This window comes from Molossus molossus, unplaced genomic scaffold (genome assembly GCF_014108415.1).
Source record: "Molossus molossus isolate mMolMol1 unplaced genomic scaffold, mMolMol1.p scaffold_m16_p_7, whole genome shotgun sequence".
Classification (NCBI taxonomy): domain Eukaryota; kingdom Metazoa; phylum Chordata; class Mammalia; order Chiroptera; family Molossidae; genus Molossus; species Molossus molossus.
This window is the reverse complement of record NW_023425401.1, coordinates 25,288,517-25,310,814: the sequence shown is the minus strand read 5'-3', so window position 1 is coordinate 25,310,814 and position 22,298 is coordinate 25,288,517. Positions and strand designations below refer to the sequence as shown.

At 44.8% G+C, this 22,298-nt stretch overlaps 1 protein-coding gene across 1 annotated transcript in view; it reads left to right on the top strand.

The window, feature by feature from the left end:
• SCIN (scinderin) overlaps positions 1-21,821 on the top strand; it is an 85,774-nt gene extending 63,953 nt beyond the window's left edge. The window contains exons 10-16 of the mRNA XM_036246555.1: positions 3,631-3,721; positions 9,099-9,269; positions 14,035-14,212; positions 14,725-14,846; positions 19,232-19,309; positions 20,884-20,944; positions 21,359-21,821. Coding sequence (XP_036102448.1) covers positions 3,631-3,721; positions 9,099-9,269; positions 14,035-14,212; positions 14,725-14,846; positions 19,232-19,309; positions 20,884-20,944; positions 21,359-21,486 — 829 coding nt within the window. The 3' untranslated portion in view covers positions 21,487-21,821. The remainder of the gene's footprint in view (positions 1-3,630; positions 3,722-9,098; positions 9,270-14,034; positions 14,213-14,724; positions 14,847-19,231; positions 19,310-20,883; positions 20,945-21,358) is intronic.
• Positions 21,822-22,298: the final 477 nt, after the last annotated feature.

Here is a 22,298-nt window from a genome sequence, read left to right as displayed (position 1 = left end):
GTTTTTCAATTTCCTTTCTAAAATTTTAATTCAGAAAAGTGTTTGCGTAAGCATGGCATCTATAGCGAAAAATGAGTTGTTCCTCTTAACCTTTATTTTACATTCTGTTTCTTGGTCTTTCTCTTAATTCTCTTTTGTACATAAAAAATGTAAGTGATTGTGGCACCTAGATCCAACAGGAAAGACTAAACAAGCAATTCAAGAGGATGTTTGAGGAGTTAACAATTTGAAATCCACGTAAATGACTATGTGACTATAACTGAAACAGACTAAATAGGTTATACATTTTAAAATGCAGGAGCAATTCCTTAAATCATTGAAAGTATTAACTGAACACTTTATGTTCCAAGCACTGCAGTAGGTTGTAAAGATACAGTAGTAAAACAAAACAAAACAAAACACCACAAGAACATATACTTTAAAGAGAGGCAGATGATTCACTGGCATTTCAGTGAAGGATAAATGAATGACTTTAAGATAAGACCAAGCTCAGTGATCTTGGGAGGATTGTAGGTGATCACCCAGCCCAGTCCTAGGCTGAGAGTGAAGAGCTTCTACCAGAAGGGACATCTAAGTGGGAGCAGAGGTGGGGGCGAGGCAGGCCAGCCAACAGGGAAGTTGTTCCAAGCCCTGCTGGGAGGCGTGCTCTGCTCTGTCAGTGAAGGTGTACGGCTGGAGGACAGTTACCGAGCAAAACATTCAACCACAGAAATTAGGAGCCAAATTGCAAATGGCTTTGTAACCAGGCAGTTGGGGATGAACTTTAATTTTCAGGCCATTGGGAGCCAGTCGAAGAATTTGTATGGTGTATGATTGATGGTCACCTTAGAGAAATTATTCTGGTTGGCATCTAAAGAATAGACTGGTGGGTGAAGACTGGTAGCAGGGAGGTCACTGGGAATTTGTCATAATATCCAGCTGAAGGAGAATGTGGCCAAAATTCAGTGGAAGGGTAACGGGGGGAAAGGACAAGATACGTTTGCAAAGTTTTAAGCAGCTGGCATCTGAAAGACTGGTTATGGGAGCAGAGATGATCCCCAGATTTCTCGTCTGTTCGCAGGTGGATAGTGTTCACTCGCTGAGATAGGAGAATAAGTTTGCTGCACCACCCCCCTCGCCCTTAAAAAGTTCCAAGAGGAAAGGAAGATAATTAGAGTGCACCACATTGTTAACAGTTACTATCTTTGGGACAGGACTAAGGATGGGGGAGCAGGTCATTTAATTTTCCCCCCTTTGATGTATTTAACATTTCCATGTTGAGAATGTAAAAAATTTGAGATATCAAGAATATAAGTTAGCTATTTGTGTCCTTTTGCGAGTCTTTACCACTTAATATCCCAGATGTCAACGTGGTGTGGTTTGCAGAACTTCCAAAGCTTCTGCAAAGGTAGTGAAGAGGTGTTTAGAAATAAGCAGATCTCTTGGAGACTGGCTTTCAAATTAAACAACTTTCCCGTTGATGGGATAATTTTGATGCAGGGACAGAAATATCCGAGTCCGGAAGCAGAATCGAAGTTGAAAGATTAGAATTGCATCAGCTACTGAATACACAAATTTGTCTTTTTTATTTGGGAAACCACCTACATTCAAATAGTGTAGGAGACAAATACTTTCGTCAGGGTTCTTTCCTCCGAAATGCCGGGTGACCGAAATGGACCAACGGCGACGCCGAATGTCCTGAAGCAGCAAATTCCACTCCCACGCAGCGTTTACCTTTAATGGGCAGTGAGCACCACACGTTTACAAAGAAACCAGGTCAAAGTAGATGGCTTTATTTCCCCCTCCAATAAGTGTAAGATTTCAAAATCAGAGGCAAAGAGCAACTTTATTATGTCTTGATGGGAGTAGTTGACCCTCTGGGTCCTGGATTCGCAAATCCCAGGACCTTGGCCCTGCGTGCGTGGGAGCCCGGCTACTTTGACAGGAAGAGGACTGGCTGGAGGTGATGGGCAGGGAAGTATTTAATACAAGTGTCTGCAGGCAAACGCTTGCTCGGGTTTTTCAAGTTTGCTGTTTGAAATATGCTGGGGGGGGGGGGGCAAGATGGAGAGAAAAGTTTGGTGATATTGTTTATTAGTTGCCTGAATTTTTTTCCTGTAGGAAAAAAAAAAAAGCAAAACAGAGAAAAAGCCAGAACACTGCAGAGGCAATGAACGAGTGATGCGGTGGCAGGTCCTGTGTCCGCAGCTCTGTCCCCCACTCGGTGCTCCCCGTGGCTCCCAGAGTGTTAGCACTGCGGGCTCTTGGAAGAGTTAGGCTGTTAGCCTTAGAAGATACATCTTTATGAGTGCTTTTATTAGGCAAAACTTGTTTTTTTGGTTAATCCTCACCTGAGGATATTTTTCCATTGATTTTTTAGACAGAGTGGAGGGAGGAAGAGAAACATTGATGTGAGAGAGACACATCCATCGGTTGCCTCCCACATGACCCTGACCAGGGTTGGGAATGGAACCTGCAACCCAGGAACATGTCCTTGACCAGGAATCAAACCTGAGACCCTGTGGTACGCAGGCTGACACTGTAACCGCTGAGCCAAACCCACCAGGGCAAGGGGAAAACATTTTTTAATTTTCTTTTAAACGTGTGTCTGATGTGAGCATGTGCTTTTTTTGGCACTTCTCTGAGGAAGATTTTTATATTATTTGACTTAGTTAACAAAATATTCTGAGATAAATAAGACATGTTCCCTGCACTCACTGTCTTGGTGTGTGTGTGTGTGTGTGTGCTGTGCCCAGGATGGGAAGTTGTTATTCATCTGTTCTAGGTATGGAACAGGTCACTTCCAAGATTTCAGAAGAAAAAATACAGTTAACTTTCAAAATCCAGTTCTGGGATTAGTATTTCTCTCTGCTAACCCCTAGCCAGATAGAAATGGAGGAGTGGGCTAGAAACAAGCAACACGTGATGCTTTGGCTAGTCCCCCACCACGCCCAACTCCCCTCCCCCCACACACACACACACACACACACACACACACACACACACACACACAAATTCATCAAACAGGCAGCCCTCCCAAAGGTTGCCTTATAGGTTAAAGGTAATATTCAGAGTTATCGCCACAGGGTACCTAGAAAGAGAAGTGGCGAATGAACTGGTCACATTGATTTGCTGACCCTCGTCTGGGTCACTGGCAGCTTCCTCTCACGGTTTTGTTAGACTGACAAAATAGGGCCTCGCCACAGCTGCTTCTGAAGGCTGTTGTCTTGCGTTTTCAGTCCTTCGCTTCTGTGCTCACCAAATACTCGTGGAGCAGCGAGGTGGCTCCAAGGTCCCGCCCAGTGCAGTCGGCTCTTACTCTCTTACCAGATGGAGGATTTTCATATGGATCCTGTTTCCCCAGACAGACAGCTCTAACTTCAAGTCAGACAGACCTGATGAGTTATCTAAGCTATGTAAGGAGCTAAGCCTCAATTTCCTGGCCTGTAAAATGGAGATAAGGATACCTACCACACGTGGTTCTAGACAGTGCACGTGATTCATGGCTCGACATTCATACTTGCAAAAACGAGGCTTCTAGTGGCCACATCGTGTGAAACCAGGATATCTGACATCGCTGCTTGAAATGCCTAAGTTCGAAGGTCTTAACACTAAAATACAAGCTAATTCATTTTACTTTGGTGTTTCCAGGCAAGGAGCCAATGCCACAAGAGATGAGCTGACCACATCTGCATTCCTGACTGTTCAGCTGGATAGATCCCTTGGAGGACGCGCTGTGCAGGTTGGAATATTTTTACCCCCTAAATTCATAGAAGTTCATGTTTTACAAGCCCAGTGTCTAGTTTAAGCCCTCCATCCAAGGAGGGATGGGACCGTGACCTTCCCTAGACATTACCTTTTCTTCCTTTTGGAACTCAAATACTCCTCCTCTTGTGTTCCAGTGGTTCTCTCAGGCTCCAGAAGAGAGGAAGGAAACAAAATTTAAAAAACAACAAAAGACAAAACACACTATTAATATATTTAAGAGCCCAAAAGGATCTGTCCTTTAGAATCACGTCACATGTCAGTGTCAGTGATTTGACATTAAAACTGTTCTGAGTCAGCACTTCCAGCTGTTGTTAACCCGATGGGAGAGGGGAGATTATTCCCCACCCCCGCCCCGCAGAGATGTCAGCATCCTAGTCTTCTGGACCTGAGAACATGGTAGGTTATAAGGCAACGGGGAATGAAACATGGAGATAGAGTCCCGGTTGCAGAGCAGCATTTGTTAAGACAGGAGGACTGTCCAGGTTGATGGGGTGGATGCGATGTCATCACAGGAGCTTACGAGGGAAACAGGAAGGCAGGCGGACGCAGGAGCAGCCACGGCCGGCTTTAAAGAGGGACGGGTCCCCCGGCCAAGTGATATAAGCAGCTTCTAGAAGCTGAAAAAACAAAAAGCAAACAAATGGATGCACTCCGAGAGCCTCCAAAGCAGTGGTTCTCAGCCTTCCTAATGCCGCGACCCTTTAATGCAGTTCCTCATGTTGTGGTGACCACCAGCCATAAAATTATTTTTGTTGCTACTTCGTGACTGTCATTTTGCTACTGTTATGAATCGCCATCGGAAATATGTGTTTTCCGATGGTCTTAGGCGACCCCTGTGAAAGGGTCGTTGGACCCCCAGAGGGTTCGTGACCCGCAGATTGAGAACCGCTGCTCAAAGGAACGCAGCCCTGCGACACCTCGACTTCAGGCCGGTGACACTCGCTTAGGACTCTGACCCCCAGAATTCTAAGATAAATGTGTGCTGATTCAAGTCACTAAAATGACGATAATTTCCCATGAAAGCAATAGGAATTAAGTGCAGCAGCATAAAACACACAGAGATTAATAATTCCCGTTAATAGAACCGTGTTTTACACGCTCCCCTATCACAGAGGTACGGAAGGTGCTGACAGGCTGCACCTTCAGATCTGAAGTAAGCCTGGCGAGAGCGTCCGGCCCTCGCTCTCCCTCCCTCCAGAGTTTGGTTGACACAAAGCCTAGCCCTGAACTGAGGGGGTGGGGAGTGGGGGAGGGGGGAGAGAAAGTACTAGCCCCGAGCTGAGGGGGCAGGGAGTGGGAGAGGGGGGAGAGAAAGTACTAGCCCCGAACTGAGGGCGCGGGGCGGGGGAGAGGGGGAGAGAAAGTACTAGCCCAGAACTGAGGGCGCGGGGCGGGGGAGAGGGGGAGAGAAAGTACTAGCCCCGAACTGAGGGGGGGGGGAGTGTGAGAGGGGGGACAGAAAGTACTAGCCCCGAACTGAGGGCGCGGGGCGGGGGAGAGGGGGAGAGAAAGTACTAGCCCCGAACTGAGGGCGCGGGGCGGGGGAGAGGGGGAGAGAAAGTACTAGCCCAGAACTGAGGGGGCGGGGAGTGGGAGAGGGGGGAGAGAAAGTACTAGCCCCCGAACTGAGGGGGCGGGGAGTGGGGGAGGGGGGAGAGAAAGTACTAGCCCCGAACTGAGGGGGCGGGGAGTGGGGGAGGGGGGAGAGAAAGTACTAGCCCCGAACTGAGGGGGCGGGGAGTGGGGGAGGGGGGAGAGAAAGTACTAGCCCCGAACTGAGGGGGCGGGGGAGAGGGGGGAGAGAAAGTACTAGCCCCGAACTGAGGGGGCGGGGGAGAGGGGGGAGAGAAAGTACTAGCCCCGAACTGAGGGGGCGGGGGAGAGGGGGGAGAGAAAGTACTAGCCCCGAACTGAGGGGGCGGGGGAGAGGGGGGAGAGAAAGTACTAGCCCCGAACTGAGGGGACGGGGCGTGGGGGAGGGGGGAGAAAGTACTAGCCCCGAACTGAGGGGGCGGGGAGTGGGAGGGGGGGAGAGAAAGTACTAGCCCAGAACTGAGGGAGCGGGGAGTCGGGGAGGGGGGAGAGAAAGTAGAGACGAAAAGAGAGAACAAGAAGGAATGGGAAAAGACTGGGGAGGAGAGAGAGGGAAAGAAAAAGGGTAGGAGGGAAGAAAGAGAAACCGTGGAAGAGGATATGAGAAGGAAATAGGGGAGAGAAGAAGAGAAGAGGGTGTGAGGGAGGAGGGAGATGGATTCTTTATTTGGGGTTTCTGAAAATAAATAATTTGTTGAGAATGACTGAACTCAAATTCTAAATGACAATTCTGTAAGAATGAGTCAAACTATATATCTATATTTCTATGTATTTATACATAGTATAGACACAGCTATATATAGTGTGTGTGTGTCTATCTATATCTAGATACATCTATCTGCCTACCTATTTATGTAGGACAGCGGTTCTCAACCTATGGGTTGCCTCCCCTTTGGGGGTCAAAGGACCCTTTCACAGAGGTCGCCTAAGACCATCGGAAAACACATATTTCCAATGGCGATTCATAACAGTAGCAAAATTATAGTCATGAAGTAGCAATGAAAATAATTTTATGGTTGGGGGTCACTACAATATGAGGAACTGTATTAAAGGATCATGGCATTAGGAAGGTTGAGAACCACTGATCTAGAGAAAAGTAGATGGATTGATGTAGACAGAAAGAGGCGAGAGAGAACTGTGTGGACTAATTATAAAAGTTGGACTGTCCTGCAATGGGACCCCAATAGCAGGGTCTAGTTCTAGCTGTCCTCGCGGTGTGGAAGGGATCACTCACAGCCTTGTTTGACCTTTCCTCTTCTCTTCAAGTTCCTCTTCTTATGTTTATGGTGGAATATTTGCTACTTGTTTCAGGACCCTTATTAGTAACCACAGGAAATTCTTGGTCTTTGCTTATTTAATTCCTCAATGTTTTACTTAAACGCAGACTTCAAAGAGACTTTGTTACTCTTCAATGTGCTCCAACGTGTCTGTCTACTCCTCTCAAGCCCCGGAGTGGCACTGGCTTGTTCCCTGGCTGCCCTACAGCTAGCTCAGGGTGGTGTCTCTCTCCACCTCCACCGCTCCTGCTCCCTGCCTCTCTCCCTCTCTCCCCCAGTCCCTGTCTCTAGCTGGAGCAGCTCACACTGCCTGGGTATTTTCTCTGGCTGGCTTTGCGGAAGGAGTCTGTTCCCATCTGAGGTGAATCGCATCTTCCAGATTGGGGTTCAGACTGAAAGCAGGTACTGGCCTGGCCAGCGTGGGAACATTTCTGATCCAGCAGCACTAAGCATTCCCTTCGCAGGAAGGTGTCTAACTTCCTCATGCCTAACGTCAACCAGCAAGATCCTGTGCGGTATACAAGTTTTATTTGCAAAGCTTTATAGATGTGTAATTGCTTCTTCAAAGGGGATAATTAAATAGGCACACCAGATACTTTAGTACATATAATCTAAGATGTGGATGTGGAATTTGGTCTTCCAGCTAGCTTCCTTCCTACCTTGGTACTTGTCAATAGTTAATAGATACATTGTAAAGCAAGTTAGAGCTTATTTAAAGGTGCATGTTAACTTTCTAGCTAAGGACTGGCATTATCTGTGCCATTTAATTGATCTTTAACATATTCCCTACCAGATTATGTAAAAACTTGGAAGATATTTATTATACATTGTAAATTCCACATTTCGTAGTCAAATATTTGCAGTACCCAATGGATTTCCCTTGTTAGCCAGTTCAATCCTAAATTGACAATGAAGTGGTAATGTTTAGTTTAGTCACTAGATGGCAGTAGTTTACAAAAATGCATTTATAAACATGTCCTTTTATTGCTGTTTTAAACATTCTGTAGAGTATATTAACAGTATTGAAACAATTTTCAACTTACTTCTTCTCTCTCTTATTCTCATTTCACAGGTAGAATGGGTCTTAATCAGTGGCCTTCTTTCTTTTACGTTGGCAACTAGGGTTTTCTCAATGTTATGGGAAGCGCTAAGCCAACAGTTTTAGGTTCTCCTAGCTACCCTCATCCCAAGCTTTGTGGCTGTGACTCAAAAGACATTTGCATAATTTGCTAGTCACTTATTTGAATGTTTACTTATTGAAGGGTGTCTGGGAAGTTAATTATTGTCAATGCTCCCTAGACCTCCCTACAATGGTATGAACATCAGCATTCCCATTAACTTGGCTTCCAGAAAAAGACCAGGGAAGATGAGAGACCGTTCAGTTTTAGCATAGGGCAGAATAATTGGCCAAAAAAAGGGCACAACATTGAACAGGTTATATAAAAATATACATCCATAGTATGTAAGAAATAGGAAATTGTTAATCGTTAACTAACAAATTAATAAGATGATTGAATTGTTTTAATGTACTGAACTCTCTTTCACCATGAAGTATTATATTCATTTCTTGAAAGAAATATTTCTAGCTAAGAACTGGCATTATCGGTGCCATTTAATTGATCTTTAACATATTCCCTACCAGATTATGTAAAAACTTGGAAGATACATTATAAATCCCACATTTCATAGTCAAATATTTGCAATACCCAATGAATTTCTAATGCAGTATCTGGTGTTAAGCTAATAGGTTAAATTAAATCATTTCCCATTTATTTTCTTAAATTTTCTTATCCTGAAAAGTATAATGTACTTTTAAAAGTGGTTATGTTAAACAAATCTATTATTACCATTTCTACAGGTAAGTTAAAAATAGAAAGTATATCCCATCTATTTTTGTCAGTTTTCGATGTTTGGATAGAAATCGTTTACCTGTCCCCCAGATGGCATCACAGTTATGTTTTCGTCTGAGTTGTAGGGATGTAGTATGCTCTCGTGTTGTCTTATGGTGGAGGCATTTGGAAGGACATTTCTAAACCTGAACAAGACCAAAAACACATGAGAACAAGCGTCTCCCTAAACATCTGCAAAGAGTTGGTACTCTTGAAAAAAGAGTAGTTTTCATGAAAGATGGCATACATCAGCACTTTGTCATTTCTGTTTTGGAGGTATAGATGGACATCTGACATCTTCATGCTTTCTGCCTTGGAAGCCTGGGGGAAGACAGTAGGCGATGTGTCCCTGAGAAGAAACCGGTCAGGAGTGGGGGGTCTGGTGTAATAAATGACTCTTACAGTCAGTGAGGAAACTGGGCTTGGTTATTATTCATCGACATCTTCTGTTAATCGTTTCTCCTGCTCTTGACCTGTGGGGTTTGTTTGTTTGTTTGTATTATTTTCAAAAAGAAAAACAGGAACCCTTTTGGAAATACAACCTTCTCTCATGGTACCACGCATTTTATTTCTTTTGTCTCCCCTCCCCCAGATTCGAGTCTCCCAGGGCAAAGAACCTGCTCACCTGCTGAGTTTGTTCAAAGACAAACCACTCATTATTTACAAGGATGGGACATCAAAGAAAGGAGGTCAGGTACCTGCTCCCCCTACACGCCTCTTTCAAGTCCGGAGAAACCTGGCATCCATCACCAGGATTGTGGAGGTAATGTCATGCACTCACTAAGACAACCCGAGCTGTCAGCAAGTATTCGTGTTTAAAAAGTTGGCAAGTAAACTCCCTTCACTGTTATAACGAATCTGGTGTTCACCGTATTACGAAGGGCAGGAGAATTTAGTACAAAGTTAACTCCAGGCAGACACCAGGCCTCTCACAGTTTTCAACTGCATTATACCAAAACAAATGGATTTTAAGAACACTGTAACAAATCAAGCTGTTGAAGGCACGAGGCCGCTTGCTCTGCCTGGGAAGCCTGGGGGAAGATGGATGGCGGGTGCTGATCAGATGACCACACTGGGGAACTCAAGAGGGGAGCCCCTTGTCTGTACACGTGTAACGAATGTGGGAAACAGGCTTCACCTCGTTCGGCCCGACCATTACTCAGGCCCGATGAGCTGTCTGACAGCAGCTGTGGAAGAAATCAAACCCCATCGCAGTGCATGCGAGAGAGGGGACGGGCCGGTCCAGCAGGTGCAGGTTTTAACCGCTTTGTGCTTTGACCTCTAGGACGGTCCGTCACCTCCCATCCCTGTCCCTTCAGTCATTCTTGAAATCCAAGCCTCCCAAACCAGCCTTAACTGCCCTTCACACCCTGTAGATCCTCAGACGTGGACCCTCTGCCCGCCCTTCCCCTCTGCACTCAGCCATTCCGCTGAGCCCTTAATACCAGGGGGTCACAGCATCTGTCCAGCTGCAGCCTTCTCCCTTCACGCCCACTGTGCTCTGAGGACTCAGATTTTCGTGCAGCCTGCCCAAGAAGAAACTGCGTCTGTCCCAGCGCCCAGGGCCGGTGATGGGGTGCCGGGGTAGCCTCCCCGCTTACCCTAGCTCCTGTGACTTCTCTGTCACACTCCCTCCTTCCTGGTGCCGCCATCGGCCGAGCGGCCAGTCCTTCCTCTCTCAGTCCTTGGCTCCAGCCACAGCCTCTCTGTCCCCCTCCCTCTGGCTTCTCTCATCCACTCTTTTTTTTTTTATCCTCACCCAAGGACATTTTTCCATTTTTTGTTCAGATAGAGTGGAAGGGAGAGAGGAAGAGAGAGAGAAACATTGACATGAAAGGGACACATCGAGTGGCTGCCACCCGCACGACTAACCAGGGTCGGGGGACAAACTGCAACCGAGGTACGTGCCCTTAGCGGGAACCGAACCCGGGTCTCTCTGGACCGCAGGCCGACGCTCTAACCGCTGAGCCAAACCGGCCAGGGCTCATCCACTCTTGTCCTGCAGCCCATGTCATCTCACACTCGCCTGGTTCGATACTAACCCTTGCCATTGGCGGTAACTGCAGACCTCGAGGACCTGTTTCAGACATCTGATCTGACGGGCGTGACCTGTCCGTCAGCCCCTTTACTCCAGGACGCATCTCTCAGCCATCCTCCGGTCTCATACCCGATCCTCGCACCCTGTTCAGCATGCACACCCTTCCTGTTCTCCCTCCGTATCTCCAGCATCCCTGCTCTCCAGGGTAACAGAATCAGGGTTCACAGAGAACGTAAATGTGATCCCACAGAATCACCTCTACTCTCCTCCTGTTCATTCTTATCTGCATGTGTTCATTCTTCCCAGCTGTTTCATGAAACAAATTTAAATGGTTAATTTATTTACATGTAATAAGAAATATTTTATAATAGCTATTTACATATAAATACTAAATCATTTTATAAATTAATATCAATCTGCCCCGGCTGGTGTGGCTCAGTGGATTGAGTGTCATCCCATGGACTGAGAGGTCCAGGTTCGATTCCTGGTCAGGGCACATGCCGGAGTTGCAGGCTCAATCCCCAGTAGGGGGCGTGCAGGAGGCAGCCAATCAGTGTTTCTCTCTTACATCCATGTTTCTACCTCTCTCTCTAAAAAATCAATAAAAACTTATTAATAAAATGAACATCTATCTATTCTTACCCATAAAATTAAAGTCAATAATGTTTGTTTCAAGTATATATTGGTAAATAATTTAAGGCATGTTTATTACCTTTTATAAAGGAATAAAAGGTGATTCCTATTTAAGGCCAAATTCCTCCCCCTCCCCCCCACCCCAGCCTCTGTCCTGGATCCCCTGACCTCTGGGAACTTCTGAGCTTTCTCTGTCCCGTGTTACTGTCTCTCCGCCAGCTCATCGTTACTGCAGGCAGTAAAGTCCTCTCTCTTCTGTATTATCATTCTTCTGCCCCGGGCCACTTATTTCAGAACGCGGGCATGCCTTGGAGAGGCTCCCACCCTGCCTTTAAGAACTACTCCTGACCTGGACCCTCCCAGTGACATCCTTTCCCTGCCCTCCTTAAAACCACAAATCCTCAAAAAGGTTGTCTACACTTTTTTTTTAAAGTATGTTTTTATTGATCTTTTTATTTGAGAGAGAGAGGAAAAAAAACCATCAATGTGAGAGAGAAACATCGATCGGCTGCCTCCTGCACGCCCCCTGACCAGGAATCGAACTGGGACCTTCAGTCCGTGAGCCACGCTGGCCAGGCTGTCTTTGCCCCTCCATCCCTATACTCTCTTACACCTGTTCTCCCTAAACCCAGTGCCCTCACGCCTCCATCCCTGCCCCTGCCTGCCCCTGCCTTCTCTGCTCTCACTTGTCGTAACCCCCCCTAGCATTTCCAGTCCCCCTTTTCTGTCTTCTTAAAGCAGTTTTTTTGTTGTTGCTTCCCCACTAGGCTCTGAACCACCACACTTACCAGATTTCTTCCAAACCCCAGGGCCACCCTCCTAAGGGCAGTTTTGCTGGCCGCTCCTCCTCCGCTTGTCCTCCGAGCTCTCCGGGGCTCCGAGGCTGCCGGGGCTCTGCAGAGGGACATGCAGTTACAGCGTCACCGCCGACCTGTGCATTGATCTCATCCCGAGTGTTCTGTGCCTGGATTCTCGTGTTCAACTGTGACTTATTGTTTTTAAAAACCTATCACATTAAGACAGTTAAGCTCTCATCTACAGGCACCCTAGCTGATTTCGGAGGGAACCATGAGTCAGGGAGAATCACTGCATTCCTGGTCTCTTCCCGGTGGACACTTCTTTCTGAGACTCGCGGACTCCTTGACCTCCCTGGGCTTCCAACCTCTCTGAAATACACTCCTCAACATCCTTGTTTGTAGGACTTCCTGTTTGCATCTCCTGGGGGACTAACACTTGATAAGGTTCTGGCTTAGAACGTGCTTCCTGACCCCGCCCGATCTGGGCCTGGGCCTCTTGTCACTTGTCTCTGCGTCAGCCAGGCTCTTTCCTCTGTACCAATAAGGAGACATTTGGATTAGAAATCGGAAGTCATGATTTCTATCATTCTTTTTTTTTTTTTTTTTTAAATATGCTTTTTATGGATTTTTTTAGAGAGGTTAGGAGGAAGGGAGAGAAACATAAATCAGCTGCCTCCTGCATGCGCTCTACTGGGGATGGGGCCTGCAACCCGGGCATGTGTCCTGACCAGGAATCAAACCAGGACCTCTCAGTCCATGGGTCGACGCTCAGTCCACTGAGCCATGCTGGCCAGGCGATTTCTATACTTTCTCATCATCACATCTGATAGAGCCCTTTGGCGTTGGTCCATGAGGTCTCGTTCCTACTGAAAAAGAGCGATAACTGCATCCCTGAAGGTTACCAACCCCTGGGACACATCTTTGATACTGGCAACAGCCATTCCTTCCTCCCGCACCGCTCTCTCTGGGGCAGGGTCCCGGCGAGCCTGGTGAAATCTAACACGACACACAGTCGATGCCTCCCCCCAGCACCTCGATGCCGTTGGCCAGGCTGGTGACCAGCACCTTCGTGAAGCGCTGTCTTCACTTGGCCTCAGGAGCAGCACACTCTGGTCTCCTTCCTGCCTCGTGCGGCTCCGTCTCATCTCGCTTACTCTCTCGTCTCCCTGGTATCACGCACAGCACCGAGTCCCACAGTCGTGCCGGAAGTGACACGTGCACTGCCACAGGCACAGGATCACAAAGCCAGAGGTTCTCACAGGCCCTGGCAGAGTCACAAGCTCACAAGGTCCTAGACACAGAGACACAAGCCCATCCCGGACCCTCAGGCTCACTACCGAGCCTGACACTCCGAAGAAGCCTGTTCCTGCCCAGGGGCCCCGCCTTTGGCCTCACTCTGCAGCCAGTCTCGGCCCACAGGTCCCCTTCGCTGCCCTGTGACCTGTGGAGAGAATTCTGTTCACCCGCCTGATCCCACGCAGTGGCCACAGATTTGGTTGTCAGTGCTGTGTTTTTAATCCCCTATAAATAGTCTTTTATCATTTGAGCAATAATTTATCTGAGCCCGAGCACTTTCTAATGGATCTGTAGTATTATCTCTTTGCCTACTTTGGACTCCAGTCCCTGTTTTGTGATTTTTTTAGGTGTCCCTTTGATGATTTGAAAAGCCTCCTGGTTAGCAAGGGAGAGAAAACTGAATACCTTTGTTTTATGTAGGTCATTTGTAAATATTATGCCCTCTTTGTTTTTTTTTTTCTTCTTTTAATTGTAGCCTGTCCTTGTTCTTAGGGTCACTTTGAATATCATCTTCGTTACCTGTCACTTAAGTTTGGCTAATGTTATTCTTAGAGCCTTGTGCTCCTGTCTGGGCGGTTGAGCATTCAACTGCCTCAGGCCGAAGGGCCCTGCTCTAATGTTCTTAACGCCCCGGGGGTGTCCACGTGCTGCCCCGAATTAGCTTCCGGGTCTGGAAGGGTTGTTTCTGTCCCAGTTTCTCGGACATGGTTATGAGAGGGCAGCAATGAGTTTGAATCTCTGTGCTGTTTTTCTTCCTACTGTAGGTAGATGTTAATGCAAATTCGTTGAATTCGAATGATGTTTTTGTCCTGAAACTGCCACACAATAACGGCTACATCTGGTTAGGAAAAGGTGCTAGCCAGGAGGAGGAGAGAGGGGCGGAGCACGTGGCCAGCGTGCTCAACTGCAAACCCACGAGGATTCGGGAAGGAGCGGAACCAGGTGTGTGCCGTGGGGCCTGGGCCACTAATCAGAACTAACCTTTGGTATGATTGCTAGTCGTGCAATTAATTTTCCCCATAAGTAGTCACTTTGTAAAAATTATGGGGGGGGGGGTCTGGCCAGTTTGGCTCAGCAGTTAGAGCATCGGCCTGCAGTCCGGAGAGACCCGGTTCGGTTCCCGCTAAGGGCACGTACTTCGGTTGCAGTTTGTCCCCGGCCCTGGTTGGTCGTGCGGGTGGCAGCCACTCGATGTGTCCCTTCACATTGATGTTTCTCTCTCTCTCTCCCTCCCACTCTATCTGTACAAAAAATGGAAAAATATCCTCAGGTGAGGATAAAAAAAAAAAATTATGGGGGGGGGTAAGAATCCATTAGTTACCAAAGTGGGTGATGTTACCTATTGTATTTAAATAATTTCTTAACATCGAAGTCAAGGTAAGATAATGCTGTTTGTTCATGTAATGCAATACCAACCACATGCTCCTGAAGAGGTAACCGTGTGTCTTCCACAGAGGACTTTTGGAATTCCCTTGGAGGGAAGAGCGACTACCAGACGTCTCCACTGCTGGAGACCCAGGCTGAAGACCACCCGCCGCGGCTGTACGCCTGCTCCAACAAAACCGGGAGGTTCACTGTGAGTGTCCTGGGAGAGACCTTCTGGTGTTGGCTCGGACACTTTCCAGCCACATTATGCTCTAATTCTCAGTTTTCACTTACCTGCACACCGCAGGTGATACTCTTCACTTGACATGGTAGCTTTAGGAGTCAATGACGTAATGCATCTGGAAGCACAGGAATATTGTGATGTACTCTATACATCTAGCTGCCCTGCAGAATGTCAGCCACCATGCCCCGGTGTCAGCATGCATGTTGGATTTGCTAACTGAAAAACTTGACAAATTCTCATGGGCAAAAAGAGTGTTTCTGATCAAACTATATAAATGTTACCCTTCAATTTCCAAGGGGAATAAAAGGTTTCAGCGTGTTGACCGAATAAAATATATTATGGAAATATTATAATCATTGGGCAAGGTCATAGAAAGCTGTATATGCACCTGTCAGTTAACTGAATCAGGAGCAATGTTTTGTTTCAGTCGTTCGCAGGCTTTGAATTCCAGGCACTGGGAACTGAAAGTGTCTGTGTACAACAGTGTTGTATACTGGGCTCTGAAGTCCGGGGCTGTAGTCCGTTATCTCAGTAACCAGAAAAGTTATTTCTCTCTGTGCCAGGCTAGGTTCTTGTATACATTTTTTGTTTAAAGAATGAATTCCTTTACTATATAAAATTTCATCTAAAGATTTCTTCCCCACTTCCTGGTGAATACAAGCTTTATTTTTCAACACACACAGACTTGAACATTTTTTAAGTGTTTTCCCAGCCACATGGTTGCTGGAAACAAAATGCTTTAAAGAAGAAACTGCCCAGGTACCAACCACACTGAGTGTTTGTAAGTGATTTGACCTAAAAATTTTAAATTTAAATAGTGGGTTATGATACATGTTTGGTTGTTGGGCACCGAAATTGCTCACCTACTTTTCAGAAAGTCCCTGTATTTTATAAACTTGTCATCAGAAAAATATGTTCTTTTACTCTTTTTTTTTTTTTTTTTAATCCTTTATTGATGCTAGAGAGAGAGAGGAAGGGAGAGGGAGAGAGAGAGATAGAAACATCAATGAGAGAAAACATTGATTGGCTGCCTCCTGCATGCCCCCCACTGGGGATTCCAACCACAACCTGGGCATGTGCCCTGATCGGGAATCGAACCGGTGACCTCTTGGTGCATGGGTCGACGCTCAACCACTGAGCCATGCTGACCAGATGATTTTTTTACCTTTTTTTTTTTTTCTAAGTCAGTAAAGACTCTTCTTTATTTATTTATTTATTTATTTATTTTATCCTCACCTGAGGACACTTTTTCATTCTTTGTTCAGATAGAGCAGGAGGGAGAGAGAGAGAGAGAGAAACATCGACGTGAAGAGACACATCGAGTGGCTGCCACCCGCACAACCAACCAGGGCCGGGGACAAACTGCAACCGAGGTACATGCCCTTAGTGGGAACCGAACCCGGGTCTCTCCGGACCGCAGGCCGACGCTCCAACCGCCGAGCCAAACCGGCCAGGGCGATTTTTTTACTTTTGATTGTTAATTTGATGTTACATTCAAATAACTTTTTCAGCACATGCTTCTATAATTTCTTAGTAATATTATTTGCTAATATTGCTATAAATAATGTTTGCTTTAAATGAAGATATATTTTACAGAACTAATACCTAGACTTTGTTCTTAGTCGAGTGTTAAAAATATTTTAGTCTTTGTTTTGTTTTTTCGTCATGCACATATTTAAAAGAAATATACTTTTCCTCTATACTTACTCATTTTCTGGTTTGATATTTGGAACTCTTCCTTCCCTCACAATTTAAAGAAAAGGCGTGCTGCCTGGCCGGGATGGCTCCGTGGGTGAGCGTCGACCCATGTACCAAGAGGTCTCTGGTTCGATTCCCGGTCAGGACACATGCCCAGGTTGTGGGCCTGATCCCCAGTGGGGGACATGCGGGAGGCGGCCAATCGATGTTCTCGATCATCAAGGTTTCTCTCTCTCTCTCTCTCTCCTTTCCTTTCCTCTCTCTCTAAAATCAATAAAGAAAAAATATTTTTTTAAAAATTAAAGAAAAGGCCCTGGCCGGTTTGGCTCAGCGGTTGGAGCGCCTGCCTGCGGTCCGGAGAGACCCGGGTTCGGTTCCCGCTAGGGGCATGTACCTTGGTTGCAGTTTGTCCCCAGCCCTGGTGGTCATGTGGGTGGCAGCCACTTGATGTGTCCCTTTCACATCGATGTTTCCCTCTCTCTCTCTTCTTCTCTCTCCCTCCCACTCTATCTGTACAAAAAATGGAAAAATGTCCTCGGGTGAGGATAAAAAAAAAAAAAAAAATTAAAGAAAAGGAGTGTTCCTAAAAAGTTTTTCATCCTATCGCCATCAGAAAGCAGGCTTTGGACATGGAGATTCATGTCTAAAGGTAGCAGAGCCCAGTGGTTAAAAGCTTTTAGAGCCAATCTTCCTGTGCGATATTACGTACTTGGTGATATTATTTAATGGCTCTGTGACCTTAGGCTGGTTACTTACCCTCTCTGTGCTGTAGTTTTCTCATCTGTTAAATGGGCTAATCCTAGTATCTTCTTCATAGGGTTGTTGTGAATATTAAATTAGTTGTTGCATATAAAGGATTACAACAGTGCATGGCACAAAGTATGTAATAAATAGTTAAGGTTTTTGCTTTTTAAAATCTTCATGTGATTAGAAAATATTTTGCAAAAGGATAATATAAGTAAATTCCTTACCCTCTGTAAATGGTTAGCTTTTCATTTGTTTGTTTGTTTTTTGTATAATGATCTCAGTATCCTGTCAGTTTATGGCATACAGTGTATGTATTGGCATGGTCAGAGGGTTACAGATCGCCCAGGACCAGGTTGAGGTGGGCTGGGCACAGATGGGAAGTTCCCATGACAGACACCAGGGCACAAGAGGGTTCCTGCTCAGGCACATTGGCTAATATGACATGGCCAAGGCCACAGTCAGCTCTGCCTACTCTATCATGCTGCAAAGTCACATGGCAGAGGGAAGAAGTGAAGAATTGGGAACCGCAGTCCAATCCACCACACTTTCCTTAGGGTCAGGGGGTTTACCCAGAATTCTTAAAAATATTGAACTTTGCCCTGTTGATGTGGCTCAGTTGGTTAGAGCATCGTTCCTTACACCTAAAGGTTGCTGGTTCGATTCCTGGTCAGCGCACATACCCAGGTTGGGGTTCAATCCCTGGTTGGGGTATGTACGGGAGGCAACTGATTAGTGTTTCTCACATCAATGATTTTCTTTCCTTTTTTTTTTTTTAATTGATTTTTTAATAGAGAGGAGAAGGTAGGTAGAGATAGAGAGAAACATCGATGTGAGAGAAAAACATTGATCGGCTGCCTTCCGCACACCCACCACTGGGGATCGAGCCTACAACCCGGGCATGTGCCCTGACCTGGAATCAAACCCGGGACTCTCAGTCCATGGGACAGTGCTCATTCCACTGAGCCACACTGGCCAGGCTCACATCAATGTTTTTTTCTCTCTCTCCCTCTCCCTTCCTTATCCCTCTCTAAAATCAATAAAAACATATCCTCAGGTGAAGATATATTTTAAAAAAGTAAAAAAATATATTTACTAAACATTAATACATGCTCACTGGTACTGAGTGTGTTAAACTAACCCTTCACATTACCCTTTAATGTTAATTAAAATTTAGAGAATAAACTTTAACCCACTTAAAAATAATAAAACTTTGCATATGGAATATTATGTTACAATTTCATCAACTTGAGAATTATTGACTTATAAAAATAACCAAACCTATTTATTTTATTAAAATAACCTTGTCCTACAAATGATAGATAGTTTACTACCGAGATCTCACACTCAAATGTGTTGACATGTCCATACTGCAGAGATTTTTTGCAAGAGTTTATTTGAGCCCAAACTGACAACATATGCCAGGGGCAGATCTCAAGTGCTCCCAAGAATAACAATTTTGCAGCTTCTTGTATGCATTTGAAATTAAGGTGGGAACAGAAGGAAGGGTTCATGGAGGTGAGGAAAAACAAGGTGAGATGGCATCATGGGATAGATAACAAGATTCTGTGCTCTCCTGAGGGTCAGGATCTCCCGTGAGGAGTGTTATTTCTGGCATTTCAAAGGTGTGCTAACCCAGATGCACGAGAATAATGGACAGAGCTGGCTGAACACTTTCACTAAAGAAGTTGTAGGTCTGGGCTGTGACTCCCTACCATGATCCGCCCAGTTAGGAATTTATGATCAGATCACCCTTTGTGGTTACTGTCCATAGAACCTTTTCCTTTTCTTGTCCACAAATGTCTTTAGAGACTTTAGGAAGGCAGCATAGATCCGTGAAGCAACTTGCCTATCTAGTTTAAAAATTACTACTTTGCAGTTGGGTCATAAAGCATTTTTATACATTTCAGATTGAAGAGGTCCCAGGAGAGTTCACCCAGGATGATTTAGCGGAAGATGATGTCATGTTACTAGATGCTTGGGAGCAGGTAAAATGATACTTTGTTCATGACAAGAGTGTACTTGTATTTGGGAGCTGACAAAGCCTGCCTTGAGAGGTGCCAAGTCTAATAATAGATGGGCCTGTGGATTTAGGCTGTATTGAGAAGAAACACAACACATTTTGCAAAAAAATAAAACTCGTACATGTGGCAAGTTGATGTCTTAATGTGGAAATGATTCCACAGTGGCTATCTTTGGCTGTATAATTTTAGGCAAAAATCTTCTGTTTTTCATTTATTTGTAAACGTCACTCACTCCTCACTTGTTCATACATTCATGTGTTCATTTAACTAATAAATGCGTTAGTGGGTCTAATAAATGGCTATAACAGGGGCCAATGCCAGGAGAGACTGAAATGTTCAGAATTTCTCTTGAAATGTGACAAGAAGTTATGGGAGACCCTTCCCCTAGGAAGGAAACAGACACAGAAAAGTCTTGACTCCACAGAGTAAAGTATGTCACTGTTATGTTTATTTTGGAGAAAATTAGTGGTGATTTAACATGACACACCGATAGTTGTGTGTGTTTTTTTTTTTAACCTCTATTTACTCGTGTTAATGAGCAATAGTAAAAGGGAAAAATAAATATGTTAGAAACTCAGTGAGATAGAGTAGTTCTCAAACAGTTATCTGAATTTGGCCTACTCTGGGAGTCAACCAGAGACATTGTTCCTTACGGGTCTGCCGGTAATTGCTGTCCTTCAGTTACATTACACCTTCCTTAGCTCTGTTAACTGGACTTGCTGTGGCGGGGATCATGTCACAATAGACACGAAAACTGAATTATTATGTTATATACCTGAAACTAATATAATGTTACATGGCAATTGTGCCTCATCCTTTTTATATGCATTACCATAAATGTTCCAGCTCTCTCATCATGAATTAGAACCCCAGCAAAGAGAATTTGACCAAAATTTTCCTTCCAAAAAGTGATTTTAAAGGGATTTACATATAAAGTAGTTTGGGGGAATTTCTCAGTGTTGAAGTACCCAACCTCCATATTTAGGAAGGAAAAGGATGCATATGGAAGTTATAGTTATATCAGTTTAAATAAAATCTCAGCATTAAATACTAAAGATTATAACACTTTAACGGCATTGTTAGAGAATACAATACTATAGGAGGGCACTAAGCTTTAATCAGAGGTTCATCAGGGGAGTGTGGGGTGCCCACCAACAAGCTGAGTGTGGTCCCCCCAGTATAGCATAGGGATAATGATTGTCTTACACCCCTCAGGGGAGGGTGTTGAAAAGAAAAACAGTCTGTAAGTTTGTGAGAAAGTTCACTTTGCAAATTAGAAAATACTATGTAAACACAAAATATCGGAGCGTGAAATCTGGAGTGAAACTTGTCTGGGTAGAAGTTCAAGTGTCTCTAACGCATGTGAACACTGGTAAAGCGGCTGAACTTCACACGTCTGTGCCCACACTTCCCAGCTCGGGGGTTGTGGTGAGGATAACGAGCAGGGTGTGGAAGAGCTTCGGTGGGGTCCTCGGTGGGGACCGGCACTGAGTCAACACCCCTCCCACGGTATATATTACTGTTGTTTCCGTTTGCAGGTTTTTATTTGGATCGGCAAAGACGCCAATGAGGTTGAGAAGAAAGAATCTCTGAAGTCTGGTAAGCTAGATGTCAATTCTCCAGAAAAAATTTAATTCCCTTTCATTTTTTTATTATAGAAATAGTAAAATCCCCATCATTTTTATAACCTAGATTTTTAAAAATTCCTTTTGAAGATTTTTTTTTTCTGGCACAATTTTTTGTTATTGAAAACATAAGAATAATTATGCCATAAGTGTAATTGCATAAAGTTTGGATTTTTTTTCAGGCAACAATGAAACTCTCATGGTATGCTCTATAGTAGATGAGAGAACTCTATAAGTAATTGTTCATATGGAACATTATTTGACTACTTGGGGGCAAGGAAGATTTAATTTACTACTTTTATTGGAAAACGTTTCATTCTATAGTTACTTTAATCAAAACTAATTAAATGTATATGTCTTTGTACTTTTTTTTTTTTTTTTTTTTTAGCCAAGATGTACCTTGAGACAGACCCTTCTGGAAGAGACAAGAGGACACCAATTATCATCATAAAACAGGGCTATGAGCCTCCCACGTTCACAGGCTGGTTTCTGGGCTGGGATTCCAACAAGTGGTAAACTGATTTTTGTAGGAAAAGCAAGCAAACATTATGGAGCAGCTGTCCCATTACTATTTGGGGGGATAAAGGAAAAGGAGATTGTTTGTGTGACTTTAGAAAATTAATCTCAGCTATATGGCTATTTTGTTAATGCCTAGCATTGGTCTGAAATTCTTTTCAAACTGGAATTTTCTGATGTTAATGTGTAATCTAAACTAAACTTTGTTATGGATCATTATTAGCTCTGCTTGAAACTGATTTCTGTCTTTTTATTTTGTTGTTTTTTTGTTTTTGTTTTTATCCTCACCCAAGGACATTTTTCCATTTTTTGTTCAGATAGAGTGGGAGAGAGAGAGAGAAAAACATCAACATGAAAGGGACACATCGAGTGGTTGCCACCCGCACAATCCCAACCAGGGCCGGGGACAAACTGCAACCAAGGTACGTGCCCCTAGTGGGAACCGAACCCAGGTTTCTCTGGACCGCAGGCTGAGTCTCTAACTGCTGAGGCAAACCAGCCAGGCTGATTTCTGTCTTTTTATATGACCTTTTAAAGGTGAAAAGCTTTGCACAAGCTAGGGGTGTTGTCGGGAAATTTTGTTATTCAGGTGCCATTGGCCAAACTTACTCTTTCACGTGCCGGAGAAGACAGCCATGTTTCTGAGTTCTTCTCCTTTCTGTGTGTTGTGTTCAAAAGAGGAGTATGTTTGCAGCCGAGTTCAAGCTGAGGTGTCTTTAAAAGTTTGTTTTTCTTCTTTAGCCAATGTGACTTTGATGCCATTAACACCTAAGGGTGATTTTCCAGGAGAAACGTCACCATTTTTGCCTTTT